This window comes from Anopheles arabiensis, chromosome 2 (genome assembly GCF_016920715.1).
Source record: "Anopheles arabiensis isolate DONGOLA chromosome 2, AaraD3, whole genome shotgun sequence".
In the NCBI taxonomy this organism is placed as follows: Eukaryota; Metazoa; Arthropoda; class Insecta; order Diptera; family Culicidae; genus Anopheles; species Anopheles arabiensis.
The window spans coordinates 71,063,360-71,080,237 of NC_053517.1; the positions used below are offsets into that span (position 1 = coordinate 71,063,360).

Here is a 16,878-nt window from a genome sequence, read left to right on the forward strand (position 1 = left end):
ACATTCCTTTCGTATGCTAATGTTATGCTTTATAGATGATGCACTCTTTCCGTACAGTTGCCGTGGCAGTGGCAGGCATTGCCACTGCTAAGGTATGTGTTTCAAATACAATTTCGGCGCCTCGGAAGAAGCCGTGAGCCTACGCGAGCCTCTGCGTACGACATGGAATCGGTGCCAACGGATAAATAGGAGTATGGGGATGCTACAAGTCGACCCTGTCACGGATTTGTTCTTTGCTTAGGCAAGCAGTGCAACACTTCCAACAGTTATTTAATTTCTTTTCCATAGAGCGCTGCGGGTTCCAACGCTTTGCAAGGGACGAGAAGTGCAAACAGGACGGGCTGAGAGGCTGTGGTCCATTTTTCATACCTCTCAAGTGGTGGACACACCGAAATGCGGTGGAAAGGTTTTAGAGCTGAGACACTTCTTGGTTTTGCCTGTTGAACCTTACACTTGACTGAAGTGGAAGATGTGAAGTAACACACTACTTGCTCGGTTGGTTTTCTTGGATTTTTCTTTCCGTTCTGTTGAGCCTCCAACTGTGTCATATGACGCATTTTAGGACACGGGCGCCTTAAGGATGTTAATGCAACACTAGACAGCGAGTGTTGGAAGTTATTGAATAGCTTTTTTCCTTTCTAACTAGAGTGTTATATTTCAAGGGGTTTCAATTTCAAGCATACATTTCAATAACTTACAAATGTTAGCTAGTACCTAAATAACATAAGTACAACTTGTAAGTAATAATAATCGATTTGATTTCTGCGTGTGTTAATCTAGAAGACCTTAGAAACCTAGATCTTAGGAAGATAATACCTAACACAATGATAAATGATGCATAGTCTAATTCGTTGAAATTGATTATATAGCCTTCAATTGATTGATACAACAGTGAAAAAATCTTTACTAATAATTCAATACAATTGTTTCTGGCTGCACATTCTGGCGCAGAATTCTAATTAGCATGCAACTAGCTTTGAATGACCTCTACGGATCGATCCCTAAATTGGGACAACAGTATCGTCAGGTTCCAAGAAAAATATCTTCAATTACATGAGACACGCTTGTTCCATCTTTTCCCATAAATAAGAACCTCTCAAGTGCTAGTTAACCCTCGCATGAGGCACTCGCACAGTTCAAGTGCACCGACACGTTCAGCCTACACCATTTCGCTGTACATAATGTTCTCTAGCTTCCAGTAAAGAACGAATGCTGGGCATAATGACAGCGTTCCAGGAATGAGCGATGAGGACGGATTTTCAAGCTTAAGTGGTCCGTTTCGGTAATGCATTTAGCGGCATAAGCATTATACGGTTTTGGCTGCAGGGATTGTGCAACATGTTTGTAAACAGATGCTTCCGTCTAGTGTTCTGCGCACAAAGTTCGAACGGCTAAAGATTACGCCTGGTAATGATGATCCTGCTGACAATGACAAGCGCCGCAAACGCGTATCACATTTTAACACAAAAAGGGGCGTTATGAAGATGATCGAGTTACGAGAGGTCGTTTTCAGAAATGCGATAGAGTGTTGTGATCCTTCAGAATGTCCGTGCACTTGGGAACACATGTAAATTGGTATGAGTTTGTACAAAAGTTACAAACAAATATCTTAGCTTTTTTCAGCGCTTTAGCATGCGTGTTGATTAAGCAAAATCAAATATTTTAATCAATGCCCATTCATGATGCTCTCGTGATATGGTTTCATTTGCAACCAAACCGAGTCAAAACATTCTTTACGTGCTGCCGCACAGTTCGCACCAAGATCCCAGGAGTGCCGAGATTTAATGTCTTCATAGATGTAACCAGTTAACGCTGCACAATCGCGAAGGGGTAGCTTTATTTATGTTTCATTTAAAAACATGTCACAGCAGCATATGCGTGCGTTTACACTTAAATTAAGTTCGTGCGGTATAATATAAACTAAATTAAACAAAATGTGGGTGTAAATCCCCTTAAGTGCGCCAACTCCAGCTGTTACCCTTTTGCATAGTACCGCGCACCTATTAGGCGGCAGGCCGGGGCAGCATCGTGTTGCGGTGGAAGATACTTTACGATCTTGGACGGATTCCGGTACCAGCACACCCACCATGCCATTTCGCTTAATTGCTCCAGGGTGCCTTAAATTCACACGCACACGCTTGGCACAAAAGTTTCACACCAAACACCGAGGTGGTGTGTGGCTGATGCTAATGGTTTCACTCACTGTTGTTGCTGCTGCCGGTAGCAAGACGCTCCGTGGGTCTGAAGCCTGCTGGTTTAACCGGTACGGCGTTGATAAGACTCTCGGAGGCCTGTGGACCTGCATTCACCGGACAGCATCATATCAGTTCAAAGATGCAGACGGCTTATCAGCAAGCATTGGCAATCGGAAATCGGCCTCGTTTCGTAACATTGACTTCAACAGCACTATCATCATGGCCACTCTCTGGCCGGAGTGTTGTTGATGTCTACAAAACTAACGCTAGTTTGTAGAGTGAGTTCCGCTAGAGCACAGCAAATTTATTTCCGCAGCGCAGTGTACAGAAATGAGTAAATTATTAAAATTAGGGTTTCTTGGTGGAGGAAAGATGGCTCAAGCTATGGCTAATGGTTTTATTTCTGCTGGTGAGCTATACATCAACTTTGTGAATTATATTTCAGATTTGTTGTTCAGTGAGGTGTATGTGCCATCATCTGCAACGCAGTTAATGATAAGACCCGGGCATCACGCGTATTGTTTCATAATCATGTATAAATAAAAGGTTTCTGCAAACAACAACAGACGAAAGATTTCAATCCATAAATCAGTTATAAGATTTGGATGATTTATCGGTGTGAAATGTGATTCGTATCTATGATGTTGTGACGTGTTGGTACCGTTGTGATGCCTTGTTTCGAAATACCTGCATCTTTTCATTATCATCGTAGTTACATACCAACAGCAGTTACCTTTGACTTGCAAATATTGTGCTTTTCAGGATTGACACGAGGCGAAAGCATGACGGCTAGTTTCCATCCCTCTGACCACGCCAACATTGAGGCGTTCAAAGCGTTTGGAGCCAAGACATACGTCGAGAACCTGCCGGTGGTGAGCGGTTCCGAGATCATCTTCATCTCCGTCAAACCCACAGTCGTCTCGAGCGTGCTGGAAGCCGTCCGTCCCGCTAGCGCTGGTAAACTATTCATATCGATCGCGATGGGCGTTACTTTGCGGGAGCTAGAAAATGTGTGATTATTTTCCTTTTGCATGACTGCATGATAAGCCACCGAAAAATCAATCGAACCGATCGCTGATAACATGCATGCTCTGTTTTGCTTACTTTTGCATTCTACATTAGTCGCTGGAGTCTAAGGCGCGCGTGATCCGCGTGATGCCAAACACGCCTGCTCTGGTACGAGCCGGTGCTTCCGTGTACGTTCGCGGATCGGCCGCCACAGATGACGATTGCAAGGTAACGCAGGCCCTTTTCCAGGCCGTGGGAACCTGCGAGGAGGTGTCGGAAGCTATGATGGATCCCATCACGGCACTATCGGGCAGCGGACCAGCGTACGTGTTTGTAATGATTGAGGCATTAGCTGACGGTGCGGTACGCATGGGATTGCCGAGAGATTTGGCCTACCGGTTGGCATCACAGACGGTGCTCGGATCTGGCAAGCTGGTGCGCGAGACTGGACGCCACCCGGGACAGCTGAAGGACGACGTAACGAGTCCGGCCGGCTCGACGGCTGCCGGTCTATCCCATCTGGAGCAGAACGGTAACAAGCACTGCTGAAAGAACCATTTTGTAATGATTGTGTCCTAATGTGTTTTCTAACGTTTCATATTATCACCAGCCTTCCGACACGCTGTCAGCGGAGCCGTAGAATCGGCCACAGTTCGATGCCGTCAAATTTCTAGCAAGTGACACCAACGGCATCAATCATCACCGTTTGCATCCTTTGCTCTCGATGAGTCTCCACGGGAGCAGAACGAAAAGTGATCCTTTAAATACTTACCTAGTAGTTATGTTTCTGTACATTAAAAACAATCGCGTCGAAATAGCTCAGTCTCGAAGTTGTTCTACCTCCCTCTTCCTGTTTCCAGAATTACGATGGCACAGGAAGCGCAAATAGACGCCGAATGTATCCGCCATGTACGTACTAATTTCACAATAGCTCCTACGTTTTGCTTCAAGCCAAGCTGTCATCCTTCAAAACTCAGAAGCCCAACGCGACAAGAACACTTTTATGTTCGTACTAATAATTTGCCTAAGAATGCATTAATTATCCACCGAATCTTCCCCTGGAGGGCACACGTCAAAGTGGTAGAGTTTGTTTTCAAAAGGGGTAATCTTCGGATTCACCTTCCACACTAAAATTATTCATCATTACAATTCAGCCTCTCATCATGCAGCACCCTTTTTCCCATAACTCATTCACTCGCACCGTCGTGTGACGACGGTACACCGACTCCTTTGGTCGTGAGGGTGGAGGCGCTAATAATGCATCACTGATGTTTGTTTTAAAAATATGTCCCCTCAAGAAACATTTCTTCACGCGGAGGAGATACGTATACTTCCAACCCGCCCATAATCCGGTGCGATCGTTACGGCAGATCGTTGTAAACGAATGATAAATTTGCTTTTCTCTTTCTCGTTCTAAATTAGAGTGTTTTATTCAGTTTGTCGCATGCACTTTCCACTCACACTTTCTACAACAGCAACGGTGGAATGCTATAGCAACACCGCAACAGTTCTAAATGGTTTTCATTGCCATCAAGTGAGGAGTCTTGCTTGAGGGCCAGTAGCCGTTGGCTGGCAAGAGTTCCTAAATTACGGAAGTGTCCACAGGCTGCCTGGCACGGCCGTGTGTGGGGTTGCATTATTTCACGGACCTATCGTTACAGACGTCACTCAACAACGATCAGGCACTTCTTTAGCGGCCCATATTGAAGACGCGCTCGAAAGAACGGCATTATAGCCGAGAAATGAGGCACAGCAGCGCTACCGTCGAGGACGTGAGACACGCACGGTTAATTTACGATTCGGATACGGCATGGGAATCATTTGGTCGCGGCCTTAGCTAAACAGCTCCGACCGAGCTGTTAACTATCTCTCTCGGCAGCTTGTCCCGTCCTACCGTATTTGAGTGACAAACCAATCGGAAAGAAAGGCCGGGAATGAAATTCACATGATTTTGTTTTTGTTTTACTTTTGGGCGGTTTTTCGAAATGCGGTAGAAGATATTTACGGCCCAATTTGTGTGACATTGACGACGTGCGGCGAGAGAAAGGAGTTAACGTCAACCGAGCTCATCAAAATGGGGTTCTCTAAGGAGCACTATTCATGAACACATAAACGATGACTTACACATGGAAAAAGCGAAAGGTTGATGTTGTGTATTAGCATGTATTTGTAACAGATTATCAAATTAAAATTTCAATTCAGAGTAGAATAATTTCCAAAATATTTAAAATATTAAAGTTATTCCATATTTTCTGTTACAAATTCTTTTGACAGCATGATCTCTATTTTATCTTGTACGGATACATAATTCTATGGGTTAAAGAATTATCAGAATTATTATGTGCGATCTCCATAAATATCCGGCCATGCGATGCACCTTTCATTGTTCTGTCAACGGATTGATCACTTTGCGTCAAGAGCGGTCGATTGAACCAGAAGAGTTCATTTATGTCAACAGTGGTGACATACATGCATGAGAAAAGGATGCGAATGAGATGGCTTTGCGGTATGCAGTAATGCGTGAATGATTTTTACGAACCGCAAACAGATTGAACATTAGAGCATATCGTCATTTTTACCATGTTTTGTGACTAAGTTTGCTACTAATGCTGTAGTACATACTACATGAAGTACTATAAGTACTGCAAGTACTACAAAAAAGGTACAATTTATCACATTAAAGAGATACTTATTTGAACATTACGGCATTAAAATTGCATTATAAATCTAAAAACTTTTGGAATAATGATTAATTAAACACGCTGCTGTATTCTTCAATCTCAGTCCTGTTTACCATGAAACAATTACCTCATTCACCTTCGCGCTAATTGCTTCACTAGCAGATATACTATATCATTTCCATTCGATAAATTAAAATGCTTGTGACAAATTTAAATTGAACACGGTGCACGGTTGATTCATCCATGCAGGTCGGTAAACGCGGTACCGTTTTAATGCACTCCCTCGTCCGTCGCATCGAATCGAAGCGTATCGCGGCGAATGACAAACCCCCGTACAGACGCACGCACCAAATATACCCTTCTTTTGTATCACGGCAAATGGACAATTGAAATTGATTGGTATCGACCTAAACAGGGTAGCTGGGCGGGCGTGTTTTATTGCCTAGGATCGTGTCTGCACTTACCTGCAGTTTAACCAGATTGGGATGCTCGGTGGACAGTTTCGCCAGCAGCTGATAGTCAGATTTTGCTGCAGCTATTAACCATTCCTTGGCATTTGGATGCTGCATCTATTTAAGGTAAAACAACACACATATCGAAAACGCGTCGGTTAGCGTGTTTATGTGAGCACCATGCACATAGGTTTCCTCCCCACTTACCAAGTTTTCGGTATTGAGTGTTTCCTCGGCATTCTGTAAATGAAAAATAAAAATAAAAATAAAAGATCAGTACCACACACACTCGTCATGAACAAGTTGAGTAAACACGTGCATATTCTTGGCAAGTGGAAATTATCATACATAAATCAAAACAAACTTCGCGCAACAGATTTGCTGCAGTAAACAGATACAACAACCATTCAACAAAACTGTTGAGATAAGTTCGACAAAACAAACCCGTAACAAAAAAGGAAAAAAAGAAACTCTCATTTCTACCAAATGCAAAGCAATGCAAAACGTTATGTGTTCACATCTCGCACTGGCTCGCAAAAGTATCGTTTCATTTGCATGCGTCGACAAATTGTAAATCAATTGCAGAAGGTTCCAGGGTTTAAACATGCGCGGCTAGGGTTTTGGTTTTTATATCGCCGTTTTTTTTGCTCCCTCTCCGGTGCGTTTACACGAAATGGCAGCAATAACCATAAAAAGTTGAATATTATTAGCTCGCTCTCTACAACGCGCTCGATCCGCGATGCAGCTTCGGGGCTAAGGAAATCAGCACATCGCTTCAAATTATCACCGGCGCAGTCGTCAACACGGTCATCTCATCATCCGGGAAGGTTGACCGTAGCACATGTAAAATCATTAAGATATTGGTCAGTTTGATTGTTTGTTTGCTTGTTCACTGGTTTATGGGTGTTTTGGATATTTCTGTTTTATGTCATTTTACAGAAACAGGAGGTGTACATTCAACAATTGATATTCCGTTTTTACATTCAACAATTGACTTGAACAGAGTTGTTCATAAATGCATACAATTGTGTACTAGATATTTAATTTTAGTTATACTAACTTCTCAGTTATATGCACAGCATAACTTTTTTTATTTAATAAAAAAGCTAACATGTAAAAAAAAAACAAAAAAAAAATGCACTAGTCAAACTTTGCTGACCAAATGAACACATCCTACTTTATGTTTGAAACGTAATTCTAAGGAACAACATGTAGCTGTTGCAAAACGGTACACCTAGTAAACAGCAACTATCATCACGACGGAAAATGACATTGCTCTTTCCAACCGAAAGAGTGGCACACCGTTACCACCATCGTCGAAAAATACGTTCCTATTGATGGAACCATGTTCACCGTATGGCCGTGTTTAACTTTGTACCGGTACAACGATGTATATATTGGAAACTTCCAAATATCGTTCATTACAGTCATAGTAAAAGTTTTCGGCCATGGAAGGACACTCGACGGCTGCCTACTACAGTTCACCCCAGCAAACACGCTTCATTTCACAATACCATATTGTACTCGTGCATACAAAAAGGGAATGTCGATGTTGTCTTGCTCAGTTCTTTCCCGGTACACCTGACGGACTCGTCATCACCGTCCATCCGTTTGATGTGCTGTACGGCGTATATGGCATGCGCAGCGCTTTCCATCCTCATCATCTGCAGGAGCAGCAGCAGCAGCAGCAGGCAGCTAGCGCTAGTGGGCCGTCCTAGGTGTATCTCCACCTTCAGATGACGATCCTGCGCTGCGTAGTGTACCAACCAAGACGAATGTTACCGAAATGTTGCAGGTGAAGGTGTGGAAAGTGTACGCCAGTTCATTAGACAAAGGTATCCACAATGTAATTCCTTTTCATGACAGGCGCAGCATGGTTGAGCACCACCTGCACCCCAGACCCGCCTCCCACTTCGCATTCTTACCGAGATCGTCCCAGCACTACTGCCATGGTGGACGACCGTTCTTCATCGAACCCCGTCGTGTGGTGGCAATATGACCGCGGGGACTAATGAAGAGCATGTTCGGGTGAATGACTACAGTTCCGTTACCATCATCATCACCATCATCACCGTTGGCATACACCACCACCGTTTCCTTGCAGCAGCACAGGGGTTAAACACTGAGTGCTTTTTAAGGTATGCCACATTCGACGGTACGACGATACTGATGAAAAGTAGCCAACATTTGCAGAATTTGAGCAATGTTCGCTTGGTTCTGATTTTTGCAGTTTACTGTTTATCACAACTCATTATTAAGATAATGCTTACAATGCAATAAAACGAGTAAGAAAAGAAGCAATTTATCATTTAATACCAATGGAAAAGGAAATTTATCAGTCTATTTATATAAATATTTACAGTTTCCAATCATTATAACATTTTGTGGAATTGACTTTACTTACATTGTATGGAATTGACAGTACAGTTACCCACTTACTAGAGCAAACATTAGGCAACATTTTCCTTCAAAACAATCCATACCTTCGATCCTTTTAATGACCCAGTATGTACACACCAGAAGCCAGAAATAACCAACCGTCAGTATTCTACGATGAGATGTAATCTATGATGATCTAAAGCCCAGCCTCAGTTTCTTGCACCTTTTGTAGCTATAGTCTGGCAAATATTTCATCAAAATGTACTATGTTTTTGGAAAAGTGAAACATCCTCCACCGCCCTATTCATTCACCCCGTACCATGTACCACTGCACGTTGGCAAGAGTAGCCATTGCCGGGCAATTTTCCACAACAGCCATCATCCGTTAGGCACTGAAAAACACTAGGCCTTTACTGTGTTTGCTTCCCTTTGCTACACAACAGTCCTTCACTCCAGCCACTCCAGGGAGATGGTGGATGAATATATTTCGGCTGGATAATCAACCGCTCTGCTACCTATCCGCGTGCTCGGACCAGGTAGGATGGAGATTGTGCCGATGCCCGGTTCCCGGCAAACCCGGATCATCCCTCTTCTGCGCGAGATCGGCTTCCAATCAGGGAGGGCAACACATATCGCTATCGTGTTTGTCCTGTGTTTATTTGGCTAGTTTCTTTTGTTGCTTTATAACAAGCAATCCCTCTGCAGTGGTGCTCGCCGACGCATCATGGTTCCGTCGAACTTCCACAGTTGTGCACTTCCAGCACCGTGGAATGAGTGCGTGTACCGGACTTTCAATCCGTACGAAGAAGTGCGTTGATTAAGTCAAAGAGGGTTAATTTGCATACATCGGATATTGAGCCGGGTAGTGCGGCACCCTCAAAAGCGTACGCTACACTATCTGTCAAATTTAATACACATCCTTCCATCGTGCCTACCTTCCGCCGCCTCCCGGGCCACCTAAAATTTACATAATCTATGCAAATCGAAGAAAACTCGTTAATTGTCTTCGGAGTCATTCATTTACCGGCTTTCGGAGTAAAATTCTGAGTTCGGATCATCGCAGCACTAGTTGTAAATCGTTTGGTAAACTTTGGCAATTGTTAACAATTACCAAGAGTTATCTACTTCATTTCAGCCTCCCTAGCCCTTCCACTAGGCACACATCTCGAAACATACGATAAGATTCAAATCAAATACTCCATTTCTAAAACTTCTCCAAATAGGGGAATGCGCGCAATGCTAGGCGATCCTTCTTTCCTGCCCCCTCCCCTGCGTTCTAACGTCTGCAAATATGTGTGAGTATGTGTCTGGAGACATAGATGGCCCACACCCTGGTCGTACTGGCAACACTCATCTATCTATAAATTATCCTACATGTGCAAAAAATGTAAATTTTACCCAACATGCGTGAATAAAAACATGGCCTACTAATTACACACATTGCATTTAAATTATGGCGTCCGCGTGGAAACGAAAATTAATTTTCGCGGAATATAAATTAACTGCAGTTAGCATCGTTTGTGTGCCCGGGCGCGTTTGTGTGTGCATAACGATGTGCACAGACCAATCGAACGGGCTCGGGCTCGGCCTCGTAAACCCTCCTGGGGGCCTTTTCGTCGCAACCGCATACCCCGGCAGCCGCAGTCCAAACATCCAAAACCCTCTCAAACGAGCGAGCTCGGGCGGGGCGGTAAAACGCACACCGAGAACCGCACCGCCGAGTGCACTGCGAAGGCAAGTGGTCTCGTTTGATGGGCTCCTGGCAAAACTTCCCGGGTCCCCGGCTGCTTGACACCAGATTTTCACAAGCCAAACTACAATTACAAAGGCAAACACGCACACCGGCGTAATCGCACGGCTCAACAATCCATGAAGCCGGAGTCCGCGGAGGATGAGTTAAATGATCTTTAACTGATTGTGGTTAATTAACCGCTAAACATTTCTGCGCAATAATGGTTGCCGCTCTAAAGCACGGGTTTTTTTAAAAGAGAAATATAAACTTGAACCCTTTCATTCTATGTGTTTATGTGCAGAAACTGTGACTCTATGCAGAAGGCATGTTGTTACCTGAATGGAAGATAAAACTAGCTTTAAAAGATGCTCAATACTGCGGAGCAGTGGCCATTTAATGATTCTAGATATTTGTTAGGTGTGCTATCAATTACCAATCATTTCCTTATGTATGCAACGTTTTGTTTAAAATAATTGCATACTACAAAAAACCCACTAAAAACCCACCCAACATAAATTGTATGTGCCAAATGTATTACAACGTAGATTGAATATAGATGTAGAAGACCATCACAAAATGGTTACAATTTCCCTTTCGGTTATCTATTTGCTAAACAAACCCTTAAAGTATTCCCTGGTTAAATGATCCCGTTGTGTGCTCTTTATTACCGCACAAACCACACAATACACTTCCACAGTCTCTAATTGGAGGCGCAAGGTCCTGGTGCACTTGAACAATCACCCACTTCCCATATCATCACACTTCCCTCGAGGCAATATTCAAGTGTGCACTTCCGGGTTGCCAGCTTATCCCAAGCTTCTAGATGACCGCTGGCAATAAGTGTGCCAACATGTTTTCCTCTATCAATTAATTTATTCCAATTTTTGTGAAACCACCACTCCGACAGGTATGGGAAAATGAGCTCATCCCTACTGTGTAACTATTTCCCGCCAGCCAGTCGTGTAAATGGTAAGCTCATTATCCACCACTCGTGCGGCACTCGTGATGCCAGCTGGAGAGGGCACAAAATATTACCGAAATATCCTTGTTTTTCGGTTCACTGCTCGGGATGGAAGAAGACCCATCTCTCAAGTGGCTCTTTACGTTCGTTATTCGCGGCAAGTCGGCCAAACTTCATCGCCAACGCAATACTTATGCGCTTGCCGTGATGTTTTGCATTTTATTTAAAATCATGATGATAATAAACAGCATAATTAAGTGCATCCAAAAACCGTGTAGTGCATCTCGAGTGCGATGACTCGGTGCCTCCGATATTTGCGCCACAAGAACTACAACAGTAGCAGTCCTAGCAGTTTGACTTAATTCCCAGCCATTTTTGACTCGCCCGGTCGAAAGCCGATACCCCTCCAGATAATGCGCAACGCTACAGAATGTTTGCCGTGTGGTTGTACCGCTTCACCAGCAGTCGATAATAGACACTTGAACTTTTGCACAATAGTTTACCCGCAAGGATTCGCTCACAGACGCTGAATGCGGTGCGTGCGTGAATTGAGGGCTCAATCAGGGACGGTTCGCTTGAATCGAATCATCATGTATCAGGGCAGGGTTCAGTTATTTCAACCATTTCCGTTCACCGGAGCGTGTGGAGTCCGTGCCGCTTTTGGCTTGTTTCCGGTTTCAATGTCTCCAAGGCACACGAGCACACGTCAGCCAGCGGAGCGACTAGGGTGAACAGGAGGAGTTTGTGTGCTTTTGTTGCCTCAATCCACTTTAACCTTACCCCTTGATGTGCTCACATTCAACCACAGACACTAGAGTCTAAAGTTGTACAATTCTCCTTTGTCAGCTTACCACGAGAAAACGTTCGTCGGTTTTCCCATTCCCAAATGGGCCTTGTCCCATTACGCTACTTATAGCTAGTTTTTCCACGCAACTCTAGTCCACACGCTAGTAGCTTGTACTATGGCAAAAACTGCCCCCTTTCCATGCCACCTCGTCCTTCTACACTCGAGCCGACTGTTGCAGTGCTGTATGTGCTTGGTGCAATTTGCATATATAGTTGACGGTATTAAACTTATTTGCTGCAAACATACCTTCAACCCTCCCAAACACACACTCACGAGATCGTGTAGGATCGTTTCTTTCCTTCCAGGCTGCCGCACTTTTCCTGCCTGGCAACGTCATCTAGCGTCGTCTGGAGACACCGGCACATGCAGCAGGGAAAGCAGCGTTAATATTGTCACTGTAGCAAGGATGTCCTAAAATAACCTCTTTTGCAACAGGAAGGAGCCAGCACTGGAGGCGGTTTATTTTGGCACGAGGGAGAGGATTCCGTTTGTCAAGTGTCGTGTAGTTGGAGGAAACCTGCATCCTGTGTGTTTGTGCAACATTTTATAATCGTCGTTCATAACGAAAACATCAGATAGTAAGCCGATTTGTGTGCGGCATGCTATTGTTCTCCCTGCGGAGTCAGGCAGCACTATCGGGAGTTAACGGACCAAGCGACAAACAAATAGAGCTACATACCAGATAGAGAGAGCAATGTGTATGGCTTTAAAAATTCGTCTCCACATTTTGTGACAAGCTGATTTGTTCGTTTGAATCCTGGAGCTGTTTGTAAAGACATTTTATGCGATTAAGAAAAACTATTTAAAAAAATAACTTTATGTATAATTATGTTAAGTCAAAACAGCAACTCTCACAAATGTTTCACAACTAATGATGATATTTAATTTCATGCAAATTCTTGCTCGATGGATTTTTTATATTATTATTTAAATATAATTTTAAGTTTTATCACAACCTCACAACACTTCAATCATATGCCCTAGATTCGTTGAATGGCACTGAAATAGCTTTGTTTTGAAAAAGCTACAATAGCAAAACATGACGCTCTAATGGTCGCATACTCACACACAAAGCAAATGCCTTTCGCGTTGAGATTTGATGGATATTGTAACGCACACGAAAGACAAATATTTGTAGTTTTTAAATAGATCTCCAACATGGATCGCGCTCCCTGACAGCAGCGCGATGGAAGGGACGTCGGTGGGGTCGGGAAAAACAAATCCAAAGTGGATAATTTTTCATCAAACGAAGAAAATGAGACCATGGCCCCGGGACCTTAAATGGCCACCGCCATTGCAGCTTACCGGGTGGGCCGGCATGATCCCGAAAGTCATGTGTCGCATCCTTCACGCGCATCACCCATCCGGATGGGAACCATGTCACGAATCAAGCGCGGCCCAAGTGTCTTGCTGCTATTATCCGGGTCCGGGGTCGAATAAAAATCCACGGGAAAATCTTCCTCGTAACACGAGCTGTGCTGCTGTGACGGAGGGAGCACGCCACCATCCGCATCCGAGGAAGGGAAGCAAGGCGCAGGGCTGTAACAAATGACATAATTTCCTCAAACTATTGACAGACTCGTGTCAATTGTTGTTTACTCAAGAAGCGATGAAGCGCGCACCCACGACCAAACAACGACACCGTGTGCCGAGTATGTCGAAAATGAGGCTATAATTCATAAGACACGATACTTCAACGCGTACTGCCCGGAATGGAACCGATCCACGCTAAGCTGGCAGCGCCGTTGCGGATGATGACGGTGTTGATGCCTAAAAATAAACCGATGAATTCATCACCCATCAACGGGCCCAGGGAGGGCACGAGCAGTTGACAGCGATTCAGGCAGATCGGTTCGCTCATGGGTTCGGACAGGCAAAGTGTAGACGACAACGACGACGACCACGGTGGAAATCACAGCTGTTCCGAATTTTCCCGATTTCGTGTGACATGCTAACATTTTCTTGACGATGAAACAACGCAACAATATACAATAGCAATTAACCATGGTTCCTCCGCCGGTTTACCTCTTGTCCGTCTTTCCCCTTACCAGTCGCTAGACCTTCACAATGCAACCCATGACCATCGACCAGCAACTGAATTTTCCCTCGGAATTCTCCGTTTTGTCTCTTTACACTCATTGCTAAATAGACGCCGTGGTTAGGCCCTGGCTCGGAGACAATCCCTTTAATAATGAGCTGCAGCGTGACATGGACACACTGTTCTGTTCTAGCGCTCAATTTCAGTCGTTCGTGTTCAAGTATCCACCGACTTAAATGCTTCCATCTGAGCAACATCGCGTAAATTTTCCGCATCTCATGAACGCACCCCGAGAACCCCCATGCCAGACCTTCCCCGCGCTGGCGTTGCATGATAAATTCATTTTATTTAAATTTAAATACAACCCAACAAGAAAAATTACCATAGGCTTCGCGCGTTCCTTTTACTCCAACTGTTCCCAGCTGTTGATGTGACAACCCAGCTGACGGCTCTACTACAGGACGTCACCACTTTTCCTCCGTACCATTTTTCCGTCGCGAGATCTAGTCGATCGACTCCTTTTTAGATTGTTTGTTGTCAGCTACGTTTTGCCCACGTAGGACGTAGGACGTAGGACTTGCACACATTTCGTGTAGCTCAACCAAATCTTTCCCATTAAATTGTTACGAATCGACAGGTTACCTATTTGCATGTTATCCACACTTTCAACAGACCCACTGTCGTAACGTTTACGGAAAATTTACCTTCGTTTCATGCCGTCTTTGAATTTCCTGATTTTAATTCCAATGTTAAGACTCATGCCTTTCCTCAATTTCGTCGAAAACAAAGTAACACTCATAAACCTGCACTGGAGCAAAGTTGTGATGCCTCATAGGTTTATGATCGAAACAAAAGTTTTGTTTTACTTTTCGCTTTCTCTATCGGACGTAAAAAGTTGTGTACAATTTTACAATCCTTGGAAATTTCCTTTTTTTATGACACTTTCACCTTCTTTTAAAGGAATATTCCACCATGCGTACAATTTCTGTTACGACTTTCGATTATCCTCGTTTGGAATTGTATTTAGCATTCAGCACTTTTGCCCCAGCGTATGTGCAAACAAATGGAATATTATCAACACTCTAACTGTTACCATCTTATTTTCTACTCACGTTGGAAAGTAAAGTATGCGCATTCTTACAAAGCACGTAAACCCCTCTTTTCGCTTCATTGCCTATTGAACCATTGGAAGTATGCCTGATCACAGTGCGCCAGATCCTTCCAAAAATTACCGTAAAACTTTAGCTGCAAAACATTTTAATACGTTTTTATAATGCCTATCATTAAAATCATCAACTAATGAATTCAGTATTTCGAATACGAAATTAAACGCGCAATAACGACCACATCATTAAATCGATGAGCGAAAAGAGCTCCCCGGGCTAAAGCACTAAAAATGAGACGTGAAAGGAGGACCAAACACAGAAACAGGCAAAATCTTATCAACCGTCGCACCAGTTACGTCTGCCCAGATCTTGAATGATTTCTCTCCCGTGCTTCCCACCGATTCAAAACGAAAGGCTAAAACCAAGCAGCCAAGCAAAACAGAACCAGACCAACGTAAAGGACTGGGATTGACTGTATGTTTCCCGCTTCGTTCAAGTTTTGCATTCCCTTTAGATTCATCTCGTCAGTCCAGTTGGTTTTTCAAGGAACGCGTCAATATATGTATTTTTGCCCGCTGGCTATGGAGTGGTGCGGAATCGATCCTTGAGCTGTACCCATCGCTGAGGATCAACTGCATATGACGGCATCATCGGCACAAGCTGCATGAAACTTCCCGTAGGCTTCGGCAGCTCGTCAACACACAGCAAACAGGCCTCTCTCGTTTATAGCAAACTTGCATTGACACTTCACGCATGCACGTAGAACGCATGCGAGTAAAAAATAAAGAAAACAAAAACGCAACCTAAACCAAAACATCCCTGCCGACGTCGGGTGATGAGCGCCCCCGGGACGGGACAAGTTCACGTGCCTTAAAGCAAACTTGCAGTACACGGAGCGGATACCTCCCATATGGCAGCTGCAACAACACTGTCAAGAAGGAATCTGGCGCTGGCACACATTTACGCGCTACGGAAAAGGTCCTCCCCCGTCCGCTCGTTCTCGTGTATGTGTCTGGCTTACCGCGTCCGCGTCCTGGTCCTGCAGAGCGCTCATCCGAGAGAGGAAGCATTTGTTTTGCACCGTGTTTACAATCGCAATTAGTTCATGTAAATTCGAAATCATTTGTAATTGACATAATTGAGACTGGACATGCAATTACGTCGAAAGATTGAAGAACTTTCAGGTGAAAGGCCACACGAAATATTATTACCGGCGGTGGTCGAAACCTGCACTCCGTGTGCCACCCTCGCGCGTTTTCTCTCTTTGCCACGCAGAAGGGAAAGGGGCTCACACTGTCTAGAAACCGTATGTGCTCCTGGCGTGCTGCTCCATGAGTGAGTGTGTGTGTGATAGTGTGCGCAGTAGTATTTCTGCATTGACACCACAAGAAAGCGCAGATCGAAATAATCCATCGGTATCGCGCTGTGTGGCCAGGCAACATTACTCTAAAGACAACGTGCAAACGCAAAAGACTCTCA

The 16,878-nt window shown here is 44.2% G+C and overlaps 2 protein-coding genes across 3 annotated transcripts in view; one reads left to right on the plus strand and one right to left on the minus strand.

The window, feature by feature from the left end:
- The window catches only part of LOC120908401 (ankyrin repeat domain-containing protein SOWAHC), a 94,722-nt gene that overhangs the window by 73,054 nt on the left and 4,790 nt on the right, over positions 1 to 16,878 (minus strand). For both annotated transcript variants that reach the window (XM_040319355.1, XM_040319356.1), the window contains exons 3-4: positions 6,544 to 6,576; positions 6,349 to 6,453 (exon numbers count right to left, since the gene is read on the minus strand). In XM_040319355.1, the coding sequence (XP_040175289.1) occupies positions 6,349 to 6,453; positions 6,544 to 6,576 (138 nt within the window). The remainder of the gene's footprint in view (positions 1 to 6,348; positions 6,454 to 6,543; positions 6,577 to 16,878) is intronic.
- Positions 2,334 to 4,025, plus strand: LOC120908402 (pyrroline-5-carboxylate reductase). The gene is made up of 4 exons (XM_040319357.1): positions 2,334 to 2,604; positions 2,958 to 3,205; positions 3,318 to 3,735; positions 3,814 to 4,025. The coding sequence occupies exons 1-4, from the start codon at positions 2,526 to 2,528 to the stop codon at positions 3,882 to 3,884; spliced, it is 816 nt and encodes a 271-aa protein (XP_040175291.1). The 5' UTR covers positions 2,334 to 2,525; the 3' UTR covers positions 3,885 to 4,025.